We start from the raw sequence: 24,059 nt of genomic DNA, 5'->3' as shown, positions 1-24,059 counted from the left end.
ACAAAAAAGTGAAATAGAGGGGAAATGCATTTCTGCAGCTAAGATCAATTAAAGTTTTACATTTTGTGCAAAATCTACAAGTTGTAGGACTGGATAGCAGCTGGCTATTTCATTGGAGAGATTAATGGCATCAATACAAATCTAGATGCAATCCTTACACAGCACAGTTCACGTCTCCAACTTTAACCTGGACATCCTCCTTGCTGCTGGTCTTCAGAAACTGCCCAGTTATTGTAATGTTTGTGCCTCCTGCTTTAGGCCCTCTAGTAGGGTGCACACCTTGTGGCACTGGGTCCTAGCAAAGGGGGAGGAAAGGAGAAGGGGAAAAAAATCAGTCAGGTTGTTTGTCACCAAGTACTGCTTGAATAAGTGCACGTATCTATCTTGCAAGGACTCAAACACACAAGCGTCAACCCTCAGGCTCATACAACCAGAGGAGCTTCACACACAGAGATAACAGTGTTGTGCCATAAACATGCACACTTTCTCTCAGGCTCCTTGAACAACCCCCACTCGCTCTATCACAAGCATTGTGCCACAAACCCATACAAGCGCCACATCTGCCTCAAAATGCCGCATAAACAGTTAGGCGGAAGCAATTCCCTTGTGGGGGGAAAAGGCGACGATATGAAAAAAAAAAGATAAGCTGTGATCTTATAAAGCATTTAAAAAGTTACTACTGAAGTTAAACTGCTGTTTAGCACTTCAATCATGAAAATTAAACTCTACCCCTATTTAGAAAATTTTAACAAAGAAATGCATATCTAGAAATAAAATTTATGGCCTAGTTTAAGTTTTAAGGAGAGTGTTGTGGCTTGCAAAAGTTTTCATATGGCTTTTTCTGATTTATCAAATTTCAACCACAGAAATTCTCTGCTTTTTGGGAAAAACCAACGTACACAAAAAATGCAAAATTATGAAGGGCAAGAAAAAGTATATAGTTTTCAAACGTTTTTATAATTTTTTTTTGTCTTTCATATCCCTGACACACGGTTGTAGCAGTGACATGCTTTATGAATACTTATCTTTCAGTGGGCAAATGAAATATTTACTTGATGGGAACAATTATATAGAACAATTATGCATTATGTGCATCTCATGTGTTAAAATGACCCAGTCAACGTCCAGACTTAAAACCACAATATACAGGAAGTCTTCAAAACTGATTTTTTACAAGTGCTCAGCATCCAGTTTAGTTTGAAATATATGGCAAACAAACAAACAAACAAAACAACACTTTTGAATTACAACATTGAACCGCTACTTTCACAGACAAACATCCCCAAACTATAGAGATTTACAAAATATGGGAATTAAAACTTTTGTATGGCACTGTGTGTTTTGAGGTGAAGATTTCAGTACTTAACGTACAAGCATTATCTCTAAAATATTAATCAAGATAAAAATCTTAAGTTTTTATCTCTTTTCCTTAAAACATTTGAGACTTGTTTATAGTCAGACGCAGAGTGAAGTTTGGTACTTACCCTGTAGGTGAAGTTGATGCGGGACTTTCCTCTCTTTCCCCCATTCACCCATATCTCCACTGGACCCGAGAGGCTTTTATTAGGGCCTATACGGCCAATCTCACACACGACACTGGACAAATTCAATAAGAAAGGTTCAGATGGCAGAAATTATTTTAAGCATTGACCTATGTGAGATATACATAAAGAAATAGTTTGTAAAAAAGAAAAAAAATAGAATAAAGCCTCCATCACATTGTGAGAAAAACTGTAAGTTAAATAACAAAAAGGCAAAAGGAAAATGACTGTTTCAACACAACAAGTAAATATTTCAGTAACACTGAATAATTACAAAAAAAATATTTCAGTGTCTTTAGTTGGACGAGCCAACTTTTGATGTGTGGCTGCTTATTATATTGGCATCTGGACATTAGTGGAAAACCATGTCCACATCTTCAGCAGATTTTAGAGGAAGCGTGTTGCAGCTGATTAAAGTTAATACAGCAAGGCTCATTCAGGCAAATGAGCGGGCCCCGATATCAGAATGAGGAGCTCAAACCAAGCACACTTCAACCTGAAAAACAAACAACAACAACAACAAATGTGTGGCAGCTAGCAACAAGAGGAGAGGAGTGCGGTCGTAGGAACAAAAGTGAATGATTTAAGACCAGAAGACTTCCATCTGGTCACATAAATCCCAGTTTATGTCTCATCATGCAGATGGTGGGGCGAGGATTTGTCGTAAATGTAGCTCCATCTTGCCAGGTGTCAACTGCTCTGGCAAGAGGCTGTTTTCTGTTTTATAGACCATTTGTATGAAGTGAGCTCTTTTAGACCCAGCTGTGACTGAAGTGAATCTGGTGGACTTGGTTAATGCAATTATCTTCCTAACTATGCCCTGCCAAATAAAATGCCTCCAAGATGAAGGGAATAAATCATTGAAAATCTGTCCAGAACATTTAAGATCTTTTCAGGACTGAAATAATGTCATAATTAAGACTAGCTTGGGAACACTTGCCCTGTATGAGGAAGGTTTAAAAAAAAGCAAAGGTCAGAATTAAAAATGTTTTCTAATGACCATTTCTGCTTCTTGTTAAATTTCTTTACATTATTTGACAAGGATAATTTATTCCTCAGACTTTTCCAACCACATGTTTAGATGCAGATAATAATTATCAACTTATACTAAAAATTATTTAACCATATTACAAAGGACATAACTAAATACTTTTATTCTGCTCATTTTTAAGCATCTTTAAATTGCTGTTAGTAAGCACAGCCTGGGATTCACTGCAAATGAAAATATTTTATTATGCGAGTAAAAAAAAAAAGTCAGAGATCTAGCTGCATGCTGTAGATATTTAAAGCAGAACAATCTAAGGGTTTAATTCTTTCTAGGTGTCTGTATCAGAATAAACCTCTGTAAAACCTTTTTTAAGTTTTAAACATTGCTTCAGGTTGTGCTACTTTTTGGCTTAAAAGTGGAGCAATTAAGACCTGCACCATTTATATTCAAGGACTTTCACTGTCTACAATAACATTAGTGTGCATATTCACAGTCAGTGGGGAGTTTAAAGCCTTCCCTAAAGACTCAACAATCAACATCCAGCTAATGATCAATTAACCAAGAAACCGCAGAATTTTTAATTTGTAGTCATGTTATCAAAAATGTGACCAAAAATGCTCGACTAGATTTTAAACTTTATTTAAGCATCATTAATAATATCAGGGGAATGCAGAGTAAACAAAAAAAAAAAGGAACATGGTGATCAATTCATTTGTAGCAGTTTGGTGAATATTGTTGGACTTTCATGTTTGCAGGTGTGGTAGTGCTTTATGAAAACAAACATCTGCACAAATATACATGGACATCTAAGTGCTTCCACAAACACTTATTCAGGAAAAAACGTAGCAGATGGACAACATGGCGGACTTTATTGAGTGCATTCAGCAGATTAAAAATAATATTGCGGCAACTCTCTTTACTGTCTTCTTATCAGCAGAAACTGAGTATTGTTTCTGCAGCTGCGAAATTATTTTATAACTTTGAATTAATTTTTTTCTGTTTAATTTGAGGAAAAACAGTGAAGTTTCAGAAAATTAATTAAATCTATTAAACTTTATATTTTCACAAAAACAGCAATGCTGATATCATTGATTATGTAGATCAGCTGAAAACATCCCCAATCTTCACATAAAACACAATTACAGAAAAACAAAGCAGAAGAAGAGTCGGCATACCTCCTACACAATCATAACAGTTTCATAATCGTTTATATAAGCCGTACATTTGCCTGTTCAATCAAATGTATTTTCAGACTCTTATGGTTTGGGTTGTATGGAGTTTTGTCCAACAAAATGTTTAAAAGAAAAGCAGATGAGAGAAAATAAGAGTTAGCGATTCATTGTAGTTTCAAGTTGAAATACATTTTTAGAGGCGCTTATATTCTATTCTGACTGCGTTCTCCTTTATATGCATTTCAGTCAGAGTTTTCTAAAAAATATTTAACCTGGGACTCCAGACACCTTGGTCAGGTCTAACAGATCACCTGAGAGGAATTTTAATGAGGGAGCTGAATGTGATCTGTTGTTTTAAATTTACTCAAAAAAACAATATGCAGTGTCTGTGTCCTTTAAGAAGACTTTTCACTAAATCCGCCCGTGTCTGGAGACCATCAGATCAATACGGTTGTATAATAAGCATGCAGGCACGACACAGTGAGGAGAGAGAAAAGCCTATGTGCAGAGATACTTTAAAAACACAATTAGGAAAATGACAATGAAATGTGTGTTTGTAGTACAGCTCACACCAAGCATACTTTACCTGGTGGAGACAGAATACTTTTCCGCCTGATGTATGCAGGGCTCTCCGGCTACTGTGATGTTTTTAATGTCCTCCTTGTAAATACCAAGGTTGGATCCATGGATGGTAATGGAGATGCCTCCCTTCATGGGCCCAAAAAGAGGGACGATCTGGAGGGAGAAAGTTTGGAGAGATCAATCAGTTGAGTTTATTTTGTATGGCACATTTCAGCATCAAGGCTGAAATGTGCCATTTATATGATAAAGCACTTTGACTCTGTGACAGATTAACATACGGTGCATAACTTTAAAATCAATTTTTTCCTCTTTCAAAGTGTAGTGTCTCTTTGAAACCCACCTCCCTGTATCAATTGTTCATTTGCAATTACAGCTGCAAGATTCACAGCTTTACATATGGAGCTTATTGACTATTTTTTCAAGAAATAATAAAACTTGCAGGTTTCCGGCTTCCAGCAGGAATCTTTTGATTGATTTTTTTGAAAATTGCATAATCAATTCATCAAAATTTATGCTTTTAAGCAATAAAAACACCTGGATTTATACTTTGATTAAGTTGACTGCAAAGCGATGTGTGAAGTCACTGTTCTGCGCAGGACTTTATTCAGGGATGCCAATGTAAATATAAATGTTAACATGTCAACATTTTTTTTGTTGACCAGTCACATGAAATCCAAATTTAGTACATTAAGATTTTAAGAAAAGATGGTGAAGATTTAAGAGTCTGGCTGTTTTTGTGAACAAGCAGAATAAAGGTTCAGCAGACAAATTGAACTCACCCTCTGGGATCCTTGAAAATCTCAATGATTGGTGGGGAAAAAAAATAAATCAACCCACTGACACCATAAACAATCCTGCCAATGCCATTTATCCGTGTTTCCATCAACCGATATATCTGTTTGTCGGTGTTGTGGCTGCCGACATCCTCCGTCTGAATTATATCAACGCAATTACTGGTTGGCGTTTCTTTTGTCAATGACAAAAAGACACCAACAACCAGGTAAGCAAACAAAATATTGATCCAATCTAGACATAATGGAGGAACATTGCAGCATGCTCACAAGGAGACTTCCAAATCTTCTGTCAACACACAGATGAGACAGACAATACGCAGCCAATACACTGGTCTAATCAATAATCCAATCCCAAAGATCAATGTGTTCTCTGCTCAAACGTCCTAGAGGCGGACACAGTTTCACATCTTAAATGTAAATGTGAGGTTTGCCAGTACTTACGTTGGTGATCTGAGGGTTGGGGCACTCTGTGTTTTGGGAATCACTACAGAGCTTTTTGAACACACACGCTTTCTGCTTGCTGCACCACACACAGTTGTACTTTGAGTCGGCGTACTTGCAGAGGCTGCAGTCTTCCCTCCCCACAGAGCAGTTGTACAGGGTGACTGGATCGCAAGAGATGTTACAAGAACAGTTATAGAGTATTAGCCATATTCCCATCTCTGTTTTTTGTTTTAGGTTGGAAATTAAAGGTAGCTTAAGAAATGCACCATTTAGAGTGCTGTCCATTTTGTTCCCAGTCCTCTTGTCCTTCATGTAAAACAGGACGCTGGTCTCCGGTGACTTATCGTAGGAGAACTAAGGAATTGAAAACAGAATGGGTAAATACTATGAAATCCAGAGATTTATTACATTTAAACTGTTCTCTACAAACAGTGTGGGCTGCTGCTGCCACCCTGTGCCAAGGGGGAAAAAAATAAAAAAGAAGAAAAATAAAAACTATACCCAGTCTGGCAGATTTTCAGCAGAGGAAATCAATGTAGGAGAAAGAACATAGCTGGGGGCAAGATACGGTTCGAGTTTCTCAATCAGGGAATTCAAAATGTGGAGAGATGCAGCTAAAATAACTCAAACGAGTGGAGCCTGTCCATTAGAGGGAGCTAGAGAATATCAAAGGATTATAAAAAAAACTGCTGAAGGGAAAATTCGTTCATAATTACGCAGCATACAGAACATGCTTGGCAATAAAAAGGATGTGCTGCAACAAGAACTGAGGCTGTGCTACGGTGTATGCTGTTACTTATGTAGCTCTATAACTGAACACCTTAGCTGTGGCTTAGAAGCTGCAGTTCAGTGGAGGATAATTTCTGCTAACACTGAGGACAGGATCTAAAGTCTAGTGCAGTATTTACTGCTATGGTGTACTCACACTGAAGCCGTTAAAACTGTAGAAACGGCCGCTCTCTTTTCTGACCGGTTCCTCCATGTTTTTCATCAGTTCGGTGCCGATGGTAAAAACACGATCCTGCATGACGACAAGGAGGGAAACGGGTAAACTGATACAGAACGCAATGGCTATTAGAACAAAGACAAGACTCACTAAGTGATATCTTGACATATTTCAAGTGTTTAGCTACATTGAAACTAATCACCAAGTAAAAGCAGCAAATGAAAACCTAATATTCAGTTTCTTATTTAATTTGAATATAATTTCAGACCAAAAAAAACTTTTATGTCCAGAAGTGTCTGCAACACAGGCATAAGCCAAAAAAAATTAAAAGCCGCAAATACCTGAAACTCCCTCCAAAAAACTTGGAATTGCCTATTTTAATATTTTAACCAATAAATTTGTCTTTAAGCTCTCACTAGAGCTACAGACGACACCTGCAAACTCTTGAGTGGACCTTGATTCATAATCCTCTCAAGGATGCTTCATCCCTGTTGATTATGTCTCTTTTTCCTAATATATTTTTTCCTTCCACTTAACTATCCACTAAAATGCTTGGATTAAGTTTTCAACTCTGTATGAAAACTTAAAAGAAACAAAAGCACTGTGTTTAATCTACAGGATGAGTTTTAATTATGGAGATAAACTTCATAATAAAATGACTATTTCTTTTCAGACGCACATGCAGGTACATGCTATTTTTATCCGTGTTCTCCTATTCCATTAGCATGGCAGAAAATATACATGCAGACTGTTCCAGCCTTCTCACACTGAGATGATTATACGTTAGTAAATTACAGGTAGCTTTATAGATCCGTCAGCCTCAGACAGTGTCTTAAGAAGGCACACAAAAGTGGCAAGTTTGGTCTCAAAACTTGGATTAAGACTTGCTTCAACACTCAAAGCCTCAATCAGAAGTGATGGCTAAAGAGGCAGGCAGAGTCCACCATTAATCAGAAGGTAGGTGCTTCATCCCCAGCCAGTCTAGTCCACATGCCGACGTGTTCTTAGCAACACTGGTAAATCTCCCAGTTTCCCCTGATGTATAAGTGCGTCTGTGATAGAAGAAGTGCTTTATGTAAGGCAGGAAGAAGAAAAAAAAACACAGCATAAATTTGTATGAATGTGGCTTGTGTTTTAAAGCACTTTGTGTGGTCAATAATACTATCAGAGTGCTACATAAATACAGTGCATTTCCCATTTCGCTTCGCTGTAATGACTTCCTGTTGTGATTTAGGTGATTAATGGAATTCAGCACGTCCAACGTCTGCTTCCTCTTTTTGCCTTCTTATGAGGTGGAGTAATTTTTCTTTTTTTTAATCAAGAAAAAGCTGCACATTTATTCTTTTACAACTTACATACCACATCTGTTTGTTTGCTAATAAACCACTGAATGTTTTGGGTGTGTAGACAGTCTCCTTTACCTCGTAGTTATCCAAATTGATCCCTTCAAAACTGATACTGGTCTCGTAGCCCACTGGGATCAGAACTGGGTCTGGATTCTCAAACTGAGGACACTCCAGTCGCTGAAAACACATCAAATCAAGTCAGACACACCCACTTTTAATGATCTGCATTTCAAACATGGAAGCTACTAAACAGACACCCTCATCTGCAGCAACAGATAAGTGTATCGCTGGAACATCTGCCGGCTTGTAAATTGAAATCTTCCAATCACTGGCGGATGATTGAGGGATTTGTGTTTTTTATTCATTTTCAGGAAGGCTCTGTACAGTCAGTTGCTGCGTCATAATTAATAAATAGGTCTTACAAAAGTGTTCATACCCCCTACACTTCTCACGTTTCATCAAACTTCGACCACAAATCTTAATGTATTTTAGTGGAATTGCATTTTACAGAACTACAACACAGGGGACAAATGCATAATTTTACACTCTTGATTCTAAAAAGAAATTTCTACATTGTCTTATCCCTCTGAATGAATATCTTTTTGATGCAGTGTGGCTCTGTCTGCTTTGCATCTACAGACTGATGTTTTACCCATTCGTCTTTGCAACATAGTTCAGGTTCGGTCCGATTGAAGGGAAAGCATAACAGCAAATTCCAACTCTCATTTTGATTCCATTGCAGATCTGGTTGTATGTCCTGGGTTGCACCACAATTTTTTTCCAATCACAAATCTTTAAAAAAAACTTGACCCATCGATTCTGATTTTGGCCAGTATCGAGTTTTTTTTTTGTCTGAAAGTTCACTAAATATAGTGACGGAAACCTTAAGTTTGCAACAGTTGTGTGACTATTATTAACTGCATGCATGCAAACACAGCTAATGGACCAGGGTCATTTTTTGGTTTTCTTCAATAATAGTATTAAGTTCACCAGCTTTCCTGAAGATTTTTTACAGCATCATAATTCTAACAATATATTTCAGCATCCACTGTTAAGTGTTCTGCCATATATAGCATTTTGCACATAGTCCAGAAAGTTACATTTTGGGGTCATCTGACTAGAGCACATTCTTCCATGTTTCCCCTTTCTTGTCTTGTCCGCTCAGGAGGGTGGCGATGTGTCTGTACACTGCAAAAACACGGAATCTTGTGTTGTCTTTTTGGTGTAGTTTCTAGTGTAAAACCTTGCAACAAGAAAAAACCTAACAACTTTTCAGAAAGAAAGGAGCTGGTTTTAAGAAAGTAATTAATATCAATCAAGAAGTACTAGTTCCACTGGCAGATTATCCCACTTATAAGACTTTTTTTTCCATAAGTGAAATAATCTACCAGTGGATTTAGCACTTTTTCCATCAATATTGAGGAATTATTTACTTGAAGGAACATGAAAAGTTACCTGTAAGTCAGTTTTGTCTCATTTTAAATGTACAAAGATATTTGCACTATCAACTGGATCAAATATTCTTGATAAGATTTTGTGTTTTTGCAGAATAGGGTTAAAATACACATAGGTGAACTCTATACTAACACCGTTTAGGTGACATCTGAAGGTGGTTTGTTACACTGGATTTTAGTTTGGTGTACCAGAATAAAGAGGGCTCAATACAAATACACACCATGCTTTTCAGGGCAAAAAATGCAGAAATAAAACCTCTCTTTAGTGTAAGTATGTGGCATAAGATCCCAATAAAATACATTGACGTCTGTGGTTCTATTGTGGCAAAATGTAAAACAGACACACGGTCTCTTGGCTTAACGTCGACTCATCTCTTTGCTGAGACTGACCTTACGATGTCCAATGATGTTTGGGCCCACTATGCTGTTGTCTTTGTCACTACATGTGTGATACTGCGTATTCCACTGGCAGCCCCACGGACTCGTCACGCATGCCGTGCACCTGAAAGACATGGGAATATCAAATGTCAGAGAATTCTGACAAACATATTTACATTATCGCACACAAACAAAAGCCCGGTAAAGAACAGAATTTTTTAAAAACATGCAAACTCATCAGAGGCTGTCCGGCACAAAAATCTATGCGGCTGACATTGAAATGGATTTGTGCAACTTCACATAAGCAAAGCTCGTTCATCACAAATGCCTCAGTGAGAAAGAAATGAAGAGAAAATATGGGTGGGGGTATGAGGGGGGGACTGGTGTGATCGACTTTCATTTTTTGATTAATGAAAAGGGAACACAGGCAATTTCCTCGGTTTGGTAATAAAGGCACAGAAAAATGCGAGAGGTGCATTCAAAGCCGCCATGCATCACAATTTACAAACAGAGCCTTGATCTCTCATCTATTCATGCGTGGTGATAAATTTACATCAAGGTTGTCAAAGCGATGCTGTGTTCAGTGTCACTGTGGATTTTGGTGAGTGACAGAGCAGAACTGATAGGTAACAATCTCACTCACGGCGTGTTTTCTGATTTCCTCACAGTGGCTGCACAGTTGTAGAACTTGAACTCCCTCTCAGCCAGCTCCACGGTCTCGTTGACAAAAATCCTCACCGAGACGGCCACAAAATCTAAGGAGAGAGCGAACTGTTTAAGTATTTTGTAATGATAAGCAAGGCAGTGCGAGCACAAATGCTATGTGTGCTCATCAAGACCAGAGAAATTATTCATTCAGTGAATTTCTGTTCAATCAATCCAAAACTGTTTACAAATCATGACCCAATCTATAACTTTTTGTGCTGATTTTCTTGGCTGGTAACTTTTTTATGTGTTTTGAAAGTGACCACAACTAAGATAATGCCAACACTTTGCAGATAATGGTTATATCATAACAGCCAAATTACAGAATTAAACACTGATGGAACAGAGTTAGCTGAAGTGGAGAGGTAAATTATTTGGCCAAATTGTTTGCACACTTTACACTTTTATGTTACATATCAATGCAAAGCAGCTCATTAATTATTTCAACAATTTTAGAAAGACGGGTGGAAATAAGACTATATATCCAGACTTTCTGTATATATATTTCAAAAGCTATGTCACTTTAAAATTGGATGTTTATTTTCATTTGCTCACCATATGGGATATCAATACTATATATTGAAAATTATAGCAACATCGTGGAAAAGCTTGAAAGCTTTAAGTGAGGCACCTTAACGAAATCGGATTGGTCAAGAAAAGGAAGGGCCAGACCTTGATTCTCGGGAGTTTTCGGGATATCCGAAGGCTGTGGCAGATCACAGGAGACCTGGCTGGAGTCCAGCATGATGCCTTCACTCTGGAACGATCCAACATTACACTTCAGACGGTCAGAGGGTCCGATAGACGGGAGTGACGGGATGTTGATCTGGATCTGGTTGGGGGGAAAATAAAAATAAAAAACACACACACAGAAAATATAAAACCAATTGATTCTTGCTAAAATCAATGTTGTTCATCACACGCTTTGATTAAAAAGAAAAAAGGAAAGATTTGAGTTAATTTCTCTGCTCTGTTAATGATACAAACACCTCTGAAAACAAGAAACAATTTCCTTTTGAAAGACAGGAGATTGATTGAGAGCAAGAAAAGAGGAGACAAGCTTTTGATGGAAATTCCAGTGAGTCAGAAAGGGAGGGACAGAAAAATAGAAAGCAAAAGGAATGAGAAAAACCATTTTAGAAGCAAAGCACATAAGAGGGGCTCTCAATCTTCACAGTGAAAGGCCCAATCAGCCAACCTGGATATTAATAAGAAAGTTTGGAGCTTTCTGGATGGATCAATAAAGAACAGGAAGACCCAGAGTCTACGGTCGCTGACTCAGAGTAAACAGTTTACAGCTCAGATCATAGACGTTAGTTTAGCATGCACTGGAAGCCAGCAAGAGAGTAAAAACACAAAAACAAGACCAGAGCAAATTAGAGGAGCTGTGACTACCTTATCTGTTTTTTTGTTGGAAAGGTTCGGCGGGTAGAAGGATAAAATCTTGAGACATTGCTGCCCAGGGCTCCACAGCCAGCCATTCCTCTCCTCTGCCCGGCGGCATTCAGACCTCCTGGTGCACCTACAAATGAAGGATGAACAACGGCCATCAGCGTCTGCTCCACATCCCGTGAACACTCCCAACGCCACAGACTCCAGCAGCACCTCAATAGGCTTTGTGAACAATAGTTTGACACTAAAGTGACCTAAAAAACAAACTTTCATAAGCACAAAGTCGTTCCAGGCTCATTTATAGCAGGTTTATTTAACTTTATGATGCATAAAACTACTTTATAAAACTGAATGTTTTATCTCTCTAAGAGGAAACTGGAAATGCAAAGACAATTTTTCCAAATTTTGAGACCAAAATAGTGACTTCTACCTAAGATTTGACAGAAGCAAATTTATTATTTTCTTTTTAAAATTACTCAGAGTAATTTTTATGATCATCAAAAGAACAAGCCTCATTTTGTTTTCCACAGCCCACCATATGGTTGAAAGAAATCTGCTACATTTACTTGCAAAGTAAAAATTTTAAGTATTTCTGGTCAGGCAAAACATGGACAGCCATGCAGAACCCGAAGGAGGCTGTCCAGTTTAGGTAATAAATGAACAGACAGCCAAACTAAATAGGCAGGGAATAACAGATTATATTGAGTTATTTTATAAATACAACAAAACAAATGAATATCTTATAAATATGTTATATATGCATACTAAATATATGCGCATATTCTTATTCAGTCAGATTTTATATTGTACATTATGTTCTCAGTGTGGACTGCAGCTTTTCTGTTTGAAATTAAAGCAATTTGACTATATCACACTTTAATTACATTTTAAAAACAATGTTATTTTGACTCAAAATTATAAAAAAATCATCGAGTCATTTCTAAACTCAACCTGTCTACTAATGATTCGAAAAGTTTCATTCATCTTTCACCAACAGCGAGGCTTTGAGCTTGGCATTGGAAAACTACATTTTAACTTTTAAGGTAAATTATTTCTGGGAAAATGAACTTAAGTACTTTTTGAGGGAAAACAACTTTAAGCAAAATAAATTATTTTATTTTCTGACTCTACAAGCTAAACTAAAATGAACAACTGTTTATCTCTCCAACTTATGACCAAAATACACATTTTATAATAAAAGCAATACTAACTTTCTAAAGAAAGTTCCTGACCATATCCCTGTGAAACATGACACATTTGCATCTTTCTTTTTTCTTTTTGCTTTTCAGACCTTGATAAATATAGACTGATCAGAGTAAATTGCAGTCTGGCTTCGCCGCATGAAGCTGACAAACAGCTTTAATTCCTTACGGTTCCGTGGACAGCACAAGACTGAATATAAACACTAAGGGGTAATAAACGTGCGTGCAATAAAACACACCAAACAAATACCCCACTGTGTGATACAGATGGAATAGCAATCGCGGGTGTTTGCATTCGTGTGTTTTTGTGCCTACGTGCATGTCTCTGTGACAAGGACTCTCACCTGCCCTCCAGGACACACCAGCCACAGTAAGGATCCCTCAGCTCCACGCATGATTTGCAGTCTGTCTTTTGGAGGCACGTCTGCACCGGCACCTTGGTGATCTTGAGAATTACAAAACAGAGTACGATCAAACAGTGCACCTCGGAGACGTTGCACTGAAACGAGGTGTTCAGCTCGATCCGCCTTCTGGTTTGCTGGAGGAGAGCTCCTGTCACAGCACATGGTCATGTTCAATTACTGAAACAATTTACTCGGAGCATTCAGTAAATGTTTACTGTATTGGGCTAATAGAACGTAACTACCTATGTAATTACCCTATGCACTTCCATTAGACGCCACATTTTGCTGTCACTATTCTTCAAACAAAGTCCCTAAATGTATCTGGAATAGCCTCTCTGTTTTTAGGAGAAAGCTGCACAGATTTTTTCTTCCTTTATCCCAGCCCTGATACAATTATTTAGCACTATGAGCGTCTTCCAGGAGAATCAGTCTAAAAATATTTTTCATGTTTTAAAAGGATTCACATCTCGCCTATCTGTAAGAAAGTTGGCACTCAACTCTGCTTTTGACTGAGCTTGGCAGAGACGCGAACGCTCACCGCTTCCAACGCAGCTGAACATTGTGTCATTCAAACCTGTTTTGATCAAGTACAAGTCACCCTTTTAACCCTGCGTCTCCCTGCTGTTAGACTGGCTCAAAAAAACAGAACGAAGGGAAAAAAATCAAAGTTGGGTTCAGTTTTCAGTCTTCTGTCTACATATGGTGCAGTTGTTTTTGTCAAAATACAAAAGCGTTTGAGATTTAAATTCAGCTGTATGTTAACTAAGAACATATCTGCATATATTCACTTTAAAAAGTGAGTTTGTATTCAACCTGGGGCTCACATCAGGATTTTTTGCATTTTGCTTAGTAGAAAAAATTATTTGTGTATAAAATCAGTGTAATGTTACTAATAGGTTAACAGTCAGTTCTGACTTAAAAAACTAAATGTTATTGGTGAGATTTACAACTGAACAGGTTATATTTGTATTAAAACGCACAACTATGACTTGAGACAAAAACCTGCAAAAAAGAAAAAAAAAGATCCATGTCTGGGTGAGATTCTCCATCAAAATAAAAGATAACTGTCTCTTCAATAATCAGATTATTCCATTTGTCCTGCAATAATAGAACCTTAGCAAGTGTTTTTGGTCTAGTTTGTAGTGCAAATATATTAGTACACTTGGAATGAGACAAAACTGACTTGCAAGTGACCAAAGGAGCTTGTTTTAAGTGAATAATTCCTTAATATTGGTGAAAAAGTATTTGTTATGAAAGTACAAGTGATAAGTGAAATAATCTGCCAGTGGAACAAGACATTTTAACTTATAATATGAGAAAAAAGTCTTGATCCACTGACAGATTATTTCACTTATAAATAGTACTTTTCAATTTGGCTTTAAGCGCTGCCATGAAGCTGTTCACCTGCATGGATACGTTGTGCTCTTCCTGCCTAACGTACCTTTTTCTCAGTGGTGATGTAGAGGTGGCTCTGAGGGAGGTCAAAGAAGAGGTTCTTGTTGACCTTCTCCCCGATGTTGTCACCAGGAACCTTACCGTACTCATCCGCTGCGGCTGTGAGATGTACCTGGACAAAATAGAGCAACATGAGCTTCGTCATTAACCTGACACAAGCTCCCTCTGGGCAAAAGGTTGAAGAAAATGAAAAGCTGAAAGAAGAAACAGATGAAATAACACCACCTTGAAGACCTCTCCCTTGTTGTTGCCCAAGAACGCAATGGTGTGATCGTTCTCCACAGCAACAGCCACAGCGGTCAGAAGGCTTGTCGAGGTCCACGCTGCGCTGGCCTGTAAGGCAAATTTTGGCCTGCTCGCCAGAGGGGATGGCAAAAAGTCTGCACCGCACTTGAAGTCTTTCAACAAGTCTTTCTGTGAAAGGTAAACAGAGATGACTGATTACTTTTTCTTTTTCCCCTTCAACATTGTGAAATGATATAACAAACTCATTCTTTGATTGTAAAAGTAATAAAAACTAAAAAAACAGGTTATGCACAATAAGCCAGACATTTCAAGTAAGAATTAGTTTAGTGTGGGCTTCATAACATAAAAAATTAACTGACAAGAAAAAAAAAAAATTTAATTAAATATAGAAAACTTTTAATTTGATTGGGAGCAACTTTGGATGTGATTTTGATCCTCTATGACAAATAAGAATAAAAAAAGAGTTTCTTCAGTTGTATATTTTGAAATCCTTTCAGTCTCCAGCACCCAGCCAAGAGAAACACATAGCTTATGGATGAATGGATGATATTTTAAATTAGTAAGGACACTTAAATGTGCAATTTGTGTTGAATATTGCATATTTCACTTACGGTTGACTAATTCATGTAATACCCACCTTGTTATTTTCAGGGTTTCTGGAGGTTTCACCAACTGAAATTTAAGACCCTTATGAATTTAACTTAAGACCAACAACTCAACAGAAATGCACAAACTTCATCCAGTCAACATGTGTTAAATTATATATAGTATATAAGAGGTTAAGTAGTCCAGTCTCGACAAAATTTAAGACCTGGGAATAACAGAAAGGCCAACTTACTTTTTAAAAAAGGAATTTAAGAAATTTTAAGGCCTTAATTTTTATATACATGAATTTAAGATGTTTGAGGCTGGGCCATATGTTGGAATGTCTCAGGTGTAACGGAGTTATGGCAAAGCAGCTAAAGACTGGAGGACAGGGGAGGAACCTCAAAGACCTGGAGCTAAGACTTGCATAGTCAAATATATCATTGAAGACATGCAAAATCATCCGCTGGGTTTGATTGCTTAAATAAAAATAAAGGCTTTTCCACTTTACCAGGGCTATCTGAGAATGTTCATTTTGTATGTAACCTTCAGGCATGGGAGGTGCCGGTGTCATTTTCTATAAAAAACAAATTTTTTGGTCCCCTGAAGTTACTAAAATGCCCTGTACTTGTGAAGCGCCTTATCAAATCCAGAGAACCCCACAGCGCCTCACACTACATTCAGTCATTCACACACATATTCACACTAATCTAAACCTGTCAGGGCTATAAATAACTCTGGCCTTATACATTAATGTATAGTATCTGACTAGGAAAGCTTTTCAAATGCCTACCATCAATAGTAGGTGTGCCAGGAACATTCAAAAAAGAAAAAAAGAAAAAAACAAACAAGTATTCAATAGTTGTTTTTACTGATAAAATATGCATTTTATCCATTACGTAAGTTACGCTTATAGAGAACTCACCCCAATGTTAGATGTGCAAAATTCCCCAGCTTTGGAAGAGTAGGGGATGTAAACAGCAGGTACCCCTGAAATCTTCCCGTTGTCGCTGTAACAAGCGCTGATTATGTCCACCAGCCTCTCATTGATGGAGTTCATGGGATACATGCACAGAGCTGATTCACCGTCGAGGTCATCCGAACTTGCCACCATGAAGAGGACTTTATGCCATGGGCTTACCTTCCCGTACACAGTGGACTCAGTCATGGCCCGGGCCAGTTCTTTTCCAGGAGAAGCCACAAAAGCCGCTTGGACTTTGTTGTATTGATTTTCTGCTCCACATTTTAGCTGAAGCTCTGTGTAGGAGTAGTAATGTTGGTCGTCTTCGCAGAGACGGGACACGAAGGTCAGGTTTTTGGTATCCACACCATCAGTTCGAGACAGGAGAAAGAATATGTGACCGTCCTCTTTGAAGGTGTACCTGAAATCATGAGAGTACTTTATATTAAATGGCGGCTGTATTGTAGAAGCCTCAATGATGGTCTCAAACACGACCCATTCCTTGTATTCATCGAGGATTCGGGTGCTGATGAGTTTTGAACTGTCAGAGTTTCTGTAGTCCTTCCCCACAACAAACACGTTGAAAGTTTTGCCATCTTTTTTGTAGTAGGACATGACTCCCACCACATTGACATTATCCTCTACGTTAGCAACGTAAGTCCTCTCTCCTTTGCTGTCACAGTAGTAAATCTCCTGCTCCACGTTGGACAGGTTGAGGAGGGAGCAGATGCCTCGATAGCGACTGCCACAGGCTATAAGTGACTGATTAGATGGATGGATTAGCAGAAGCTTGTTGAGATTGGGCATTGGCTTCGTTTTCTGGCAGGCTGACGCTGGCGGTGTGCAGGTCGGCGAGTCTTCTTTGGGGCCCGTCTCGGCCCGGGCCTGCAGCTTGAGGGAAGGGCCGAGCTGGTAGATGGAGTTGTTGGCTCCCAGATAAATACGGCCCGTCTGGGGGTCTTGAACCACATTATTAATGGTGGACTCAGAGTTGAAAACCGGGTGAGGGGCGTTGCTGCTCTCCTCCTGGGCTTGTGATATCGATCGGCATAAGAGGACGAGAAGAAGGGAGACCCAGCTTGCCATCTCTGTTGGGAACAGGAAAGGAGAACGTGTTTCATTATTAATGAAGTTAAATGTATGTAGCAGTGCACTCTAAAGGCCACAAACACTGGAGCTCAACAGCATTTGAGTGGTTAACATAACCCCAACACAATAGTGCATATAAACCAGGAATTTATGTTAAGGTCAGGGTCAGGAACGTTTCTAATACACAGCCTGCTGTCAGAGAGAATCACATTTTAACTCTCCATGTCATGACTTTTTATTATTTTTGGGGAGAAAAAATGTCTGTGGGAGCTTGGTGGTCCCCGACTACATATTAATCATAAAATCGGACCCACCCAGCTCCCAGAACCCCATCTGGGTTAGTTGCCTCAGGGCCTATAGGGGGTCCAAACACCAAGGTTTTCTACAGTGATTATGAAAAGTGGTATAAAATTCAAACATATGCATAAAAAACTATATTTTTGACAAAAATTCATCAGACACTAACCAACTAACATTCAAAAATGAACTTTTATACACTTGAATAAATCACTAAAAAGAGCAGCACCTTCTAAACACAGTTTAAGCATTTCAAGACGATGCCAACAGACATTTATAATGTAGCGTAAAACATGCCATGACCGATTGTACCCAGGTTTTCAGATTTTCCATTCTGCCGTCTCAGTCCTGACAGCGATATCAACTATTTATTCAATGTGATTCCATGATTGTGCCAGCATGGGATCCTGTGGTATTAAAATGCTCCCACACAATCAGATCCAGTGGCTACATTAGCAATGCTTCATCTGGCGAAGCAATTTTTGAACTATGACCCCATAATATGAAAGCACTGTAAGCTTGGCAACCATGTTTACGTGTTCAGGTCTTTATTTTGGTGTGAACAATTAAGTCTGAGCTGACCTGTGGTGATGATGTAAATTTTATCCAAGTTCACTTTATCCGGGTTTTAATGGATGAAGACAATGAGGCAGGAAATAAATAATTATATTTGGTTCAGTTTACTTAACCACACTGAGAATATTCTTACATTTTAGACTTTTTAGCCATTTTCCAGTGAAAATCTAACGATAACCCTGAGCTGGCTAATTAAACACTGAAGAATGTTTGAAAAACAGTTTGATTTTTATTAAGCTTTTATTCTACTTATGAATACAATGGCATTGAGCATTTGTGCTGCATTTGGATCTGAAGACAAGCTGAAATTCAAAGGGGAAAAAAATCTGTAAACACACTAATCAAATCCTACTGGAAGTATTTATGATCGGTAAAATATCTACTCAAAGAATATCTTTTAATCGTGAAATGTTTAACAAAAAATTGAGAACCTAATATTGTCTTTTTGTCTTGTGAGCTGCATGTATCACTATTGCTCACAAATTGGCAATTGCATCAGCAACTCTAACAGTGAACTGTGATTCATAATCTCAGACATATCAAGGTATTTCTGGAGTTCAGCTATTGGGGTAAAACATAAAAAATAAAAAAAACTGCCTCCAGCTAAGACCATGTGCAGTGTAGGTGTTTGTGTGTGACTCAGATCTGTGTTCCAGTTATAAAAAGGCCGTGCTATTTTGGATTTAACTGACTTAATATCAAAAAACGACCACTGTTCTGCTCAGATGGGGGGTAAATAAAGATTGAGGCCAAGAACAAGGTTTATTTAAAGTACTTAGCTTTCTGCCAGTTTCATATGCACTTTGTCCCCTCAACACACAAACACCTCCGAAAACAATGTGCCGAGGAAGAACAGCGTTTTGTCTCAGGAAAACATGATCACACAATATCATCGCGGCGTACAGACAGCATCATGTACCAGGACACAGCAGGTGCCTGCGGAGCCTTCGCTCACTGCTGTTTGCCCAAGCTGTGGTAAATATGGAACTGCAGGTGGTTTTGCAGCAGCTATTGCCCACACAACAAATGTGTGTCTGCGACTGAATGCAGTTTCGAGCTTTCACACTCGGTAGTAGCCTCCTTTCTTATTTCACCTTGCCAGTCAAATCCACAGGCACATTCTGTCAAATGAAAGCCCCCAGATGAAACTTGCCAAAGCTGTGTTTTATTGCCTTAACCTGCCGTTGTTTACTCCACTAAGTGGGGAGACCACTGATTAGAAACTTGACTAAAGAGGGGTGGGGGAAGCACGTTGATTTCACCAGAAACATTCATTTGGATTTAAGTGCCCACAAATCGATTCAATAATTTTAACTTACTTTGGAGTTACTGCCACAATCTTTCTTCCCACCTTGGCCACATTCCCTTCATTTCGCAGATTAAAATATTTACATTGAAATTGAAATGGTGCAGTAAAATCCCTGTCTTTGCTTATTTGGTACAGAAAAGTGTGTGGTTGTTTTGTTTCTTACAGTTTTAATTAAAAAGAAAGGGGCAGTCGGTGTTCTGTCAAAGAGCTTTCTTGAGGTTACACACATGCTGCAGTGGGGCGAGAAGGAAACAAAAAAAAAAAAAAAAAAAAAAACAAGTGAACAATAATTTCATTTCAAAGTGACAAAAATTCAATTTCAAAGACATTTCTAGTAGCAATTACGAGCCTGTCTCAGTTTGAAGAGATGGCAAGAAAACTTTAATGTTCAGGTTTTCAAGGAAACGCCACAAAAACTGCAAGAGCTGCAAAACAGCGTTTCTGCCACAAATAAGCAAAACGTAGCACATAGTACCGACAAAGAGATGTGCCATAGAGGAAATTATTAAAAACAGATATCTTAAAAAAATAACCTTAAAATGACTGCAGAATTAAATGAAAATGTCGGAGAGCTGCTTCTAGCGTAATGTTTGCTTTTAAAGGCAAGTAAGTGCAGATTCAAAACACATTTGGCAATGCTGCATTTTCTTACAACACACCAGTCTTCCACAACAAGCTGATATTTAAGCTGCTTTCATAAGAGCAATGGAAGTGTCCTGACGTGCCATAAGACATTTAATAGGACTGAATGAGTAGACCTCAACATGCAATGTGCAACAAGTTTTGTTCAAAACTGGAAAGCACTCATTAGCGATCGAAATGGCACAGACATAAACCAGACAGTTAAGTTTAGCTTCTTGAAAAATTGATTGGTACACGTGGCTACAAGCAAAAATGTTTCTTAATTTTTCTGATTATTGAGCACAACCCAAGTACAGGCAAATACTTCATGCTAAGGACACGTTCCAGTGAGGAATTTCTTGCTTTGGCAATGACAGCATCTCTCAACGCTAAGAGAAGCTAAAATATTTAAGATCTAAACTCTAATTGTCCGTTTTGATAAAGGCTTTAGAGTCAGATTCCTCACACGCGCAGTGCGATATCGCCTCTTCTTCTACTACAAATAATTAGCTGTACACAGCAGAAAGTGCAGAAAAAATGCCGCTGGTTACATCATTTTACTCGCCATTCTTGTACAGAAATCTGAATCAACCTCAATGAGATTGTCAACAATTGAAAGAAAGACAGATTGAAACTTGACGGAGATCAATCATTATTAAACTGGGCTTTATAAGACAAAAAATGATTGCCACATAATTTTGACTGGAAATCAATGAGAAGGAAAAGGCATAAGGCAAAGGGAAGACAAATTAAGGAAATTGACTACAATGAGGAAGAAAGTCGGGACTGAGACATTAATTAGCAGGATATACTGAAAAGTCTATATTTTGAGAATGTTTGTGTCGAATAAAACTTTAGCTATAAAAAACAAAAAAAAATTAATCTGAACTGTTAAAAACAGAAAAAAAAAGGTTGTTCAAAGCCTCTAATTAGATTTTGTTCATGAACAAACCACCCAGGCGTCCTTGTTGCTCAACCTGGTCACTATTTCATCCACACACACAAACCACACACACATTTCCAGAAACCCACTTGTGTTTTCATCAGCTTAATTCTGAATATGAGATTTATAGAGGATTTAAAGAGCCGATGACAGACCGCTGCGTAATAGGGGTGGTACAGGTGAATTAGGACCCATTTCTCTTCAGACGAGCCCACGTCTCTTTTCTCCACATATTTAAAAGCTTTGATGAGGGAGCGTGGCAACTGGGCATATCATTCAACACGTGGCCATTCAAGATAAATAAATAGCTGTTCAATTTAGCAGGGCCTTGTGCCACATCAGCCTCCTGCTAATGATGGCTTCAAATGGTCTGGAATAAATATAATGAAACACATCAGGCGCTAATAAAGGTGGCACATATGAAAAATGTCATCTTGTGAAAAAAAAAAAAAAAAGTTGTTGCTGAATCTTGCAAACCTCACGGGGGTGTTGAAGTGACCCTGAGTAAGGCATCTGATCCAATTTATCTTTGCATTACACAACATTCAAAAGAACATATTGAAGAGGTAAAACTCTTAATTAAGAAGACAGTTATCTTCCGACTAACTCGGTATTAAACAATGAATCCTACCCCAGCGTAGGTTCAGAGTAAATGGATCCTGTCCTCTTAAAACGTGCAAACCCAGATGAAGGAGAATTGGTCAGTTTAATGATGCACAATCTAGTGAAAAAAACTCAAGAATAAGTTGCTAATTTCATTGGGTTTGTTTTTTTTGAATCCATACATTCCTACGAGACCTCCTAAATGTCTTTCTTATTCTCTTTGCCTTGCCTTACCAATGCCTAAACAAATACTAAAGATGCATCAACAACCAGGTTTTGGTCAGAATTAGCCGATTTTCAGCTTGACCTACAAATGAAGAGCAGTTGAACTAAAACAAATGAACACATCTGAGGTCACTTAAAAAGGTGGCGTACACACAAGAAATGTGACCTGAAAGTGAAAAACAATCTTGATATGTGGTCTCTTACTGAAACTCTGGCCAAAATTAATTCTAGCCTTTGGAGACAAGAAAACCTGATGAAGGAAAAACTGAAGCACCCCAGTTCCTGAAATATTTAATTTCACGCCGTAACCAAAGACACAACTATAAAAAAAATGGTTGCCAAATTAAATATGGTTGCCAAATAAAGTACAGTTTTTTTTGTCACACCACTACTATTGGTACCAAAAAAAATTTTCAGCTCCACTGCGCTCACATTTCTCGACTTGTTTCCTCCATGGGTGCCATCATTGACCATAAAGCAGAACTGATCCACTCATGTAAATACATCGCGGTTTTTCCATGTGCCACATGGAAGATAGTCAAGTAATACTTTATTCAAACTACTTGTTGTTAAATACAACGTTATTGTGAAAGTTTAGAGAAGAAATGCTTTAGTTTTAAACTCCTTGAGATCATTAATTCATCAGGGAGTATGGCAGAGCTCCCCTCTCTGACGCAAGATTTAAAAACACATTTTTATGAATGTCGATTTAATTGCTGCACAGCAGGCTAGATGTACAATTTTGGTACTGCCATATAATCTCCATAGTCTGGGTGTTAATACCACCATTTTGTCAAATGGTCTCAGATACCATGCGCCAGCTGTTCCTGTGTGTGAGCTGTGGTGTACCAGCTGTGGTAATATTTGACGGAAAGAGCGTTACGAAAGTGTGGCAACGACAAGCCCATGTAGACTCGCATCTTAAATAGCAGTTTCTGTTGACTTCCTGCTCACTGGGAAAACATTGCAGGCACAGTGCCTTTTTGACCTCAAAAGGGTTCCATAGTTTGTTCTTTGAGACAGCCACACACTCCCACAGTTTTTTATTATGTATTTACACCATATACAGTCCTTTAAGTTCACTCGTACACCGATAAGCATATCCGGATGCAACCCGGGGCTGCAGAGGTTGCCCAAGGACACTCAGACATGACTACTTTACTAATGAGCTACAGTTGCCTAAGGCAACAAAATTCCTTGGTTGGGCAAAGGATTTAATGATGGTTTGTGTTAAAATATGCCATTTCTTAGGGTTAATGTAGCATACACAACAGGACATTCAATGATTTACAGAGCAGCACATCATGTCTGGACAAACAAACTGTGTGCAATAACCAGAGATGCACAGAAAAATCAGCTCAGATTGACTGACGCTGGACAGAGTGTTGGAAACTCAAAAGTTCAATATTTTCTCTTCAGTGAATGCAGCGTACACAAGTGCTGCAATAAAATGTGTAGTGCGAGAGCTATTGCAATGGGAAGAAAACTATGCTTGCCATTTTTAATACTGAGTTATAGAGCTAAGTTAGAGAAAGAATCATTTGCTGTCGATGCATATTATTGGTTGCTCTTTTGCAGCTGTATCAGAAAGCAAGGCTAATGCTGGTAATCTTGCTTGCCATTTTACCCTTTGGCAGTTTTGCCACAGGAAATTAATTTGTTCCAACAGTGAGCCAGTTTTGAGTCAAATTGCTCTGGAACTGACGCCAGCAAATAATAAAACTGAACATAAGGCAAAAAAAGTTGAGCTGTTTTACTCTTGAACTGCTAGAGGTTGAAGAAAATGTTTTATTTCGACTGA

At 38.3% G+C, this 24,059-nt stretch overlaps 1 protein-coding gene across 4 annotated transcripts in view; it reads right to left on the bottom strand.

Annotated features, from left to right (window-relative positions):
* The window catches only part of plxnb2b (plexin b2b), a 150,692-nt gene that overhangs the window by 31,338 nt on the left and 95,295 nt on the right, over positions 1–24,059 (bottom strand). For all 4 annotated transcript variants that reach the window (XM_055029003.1, XM_055029022.1, XM_055028995.1 and 1 more), the window contains 15 exons: positions 16,560–17,683; positions 15,029–15,217; positions 14,790–14,915; positions 13,289–13,389; positions 11,746–11,872; positions 11,023–11,182; positions 10,289–10,400; positions 9,658–9,769; positions 7,889–7,990; positions 6,447–6,542; positions 5,788–5,875; positions 5,519–5,682; positions 4,288–4,436; positions 1,485–1,596; positions 159–295 (listed from right to left, as the gene is read on the bottom strand). In XM_055029003.1, the coding sequence (XP_054884978.1) occupies positions 159–295; positions 1,485–1,596; positions 4,288–4,436; positions 5,519–5,682; positions 5,788–5,875; positions 6,447–6,542; positions 7,889–7,990; positions 9,658–9,769; positions 10,289–10,400; positions 11,023–11,182; positions 11,746–11,872; positions 13,289–13,389; positions 14,790–14,915; positions 15,029–15,217; positions 16,560–17,681 (2,897 nt within the window). In that variant the 5' untranslated portion in view covers positions 17,682–17,683. The remainder of the gene's footprint in view (positions 1–158; positions 296–1,484; positions 1,597–4,287; positions 4,437–5,518; positions 5,683–5,787; positions 5,876–6,446; positions 6,543–7,888; positions 7,991–9,657; positions 9,770–10,288; positions 10,401–11,022; positions 11,183–11,745; positions 11,873–13,288; positions 13,390–14,789; positions 14,916–15,028; positions 15,218–16,559; positions 17,684–24,059) is intronic.

This window comes from Poeciliopsis prolifica, unplaced genomic scaffold (assembly GCF_027474105.1).
Source record: "Poeciliopsis prolifica strain line A6 unplaced genomic scaffold, Auburn_PproV2 SCAFFOLD001, whole genome shotgun sequence".
Taxonomy (NCBI): Eukaryota; Metazoa; Chordata; class Actinopteri; order Cyprinodontiformes; family Poeciliidae; genus Poeciliopsis; species Poeciliopsis prolifica.
This window is presented reverse-complemented; position numbering and strand designations above follow the sequence as displayed.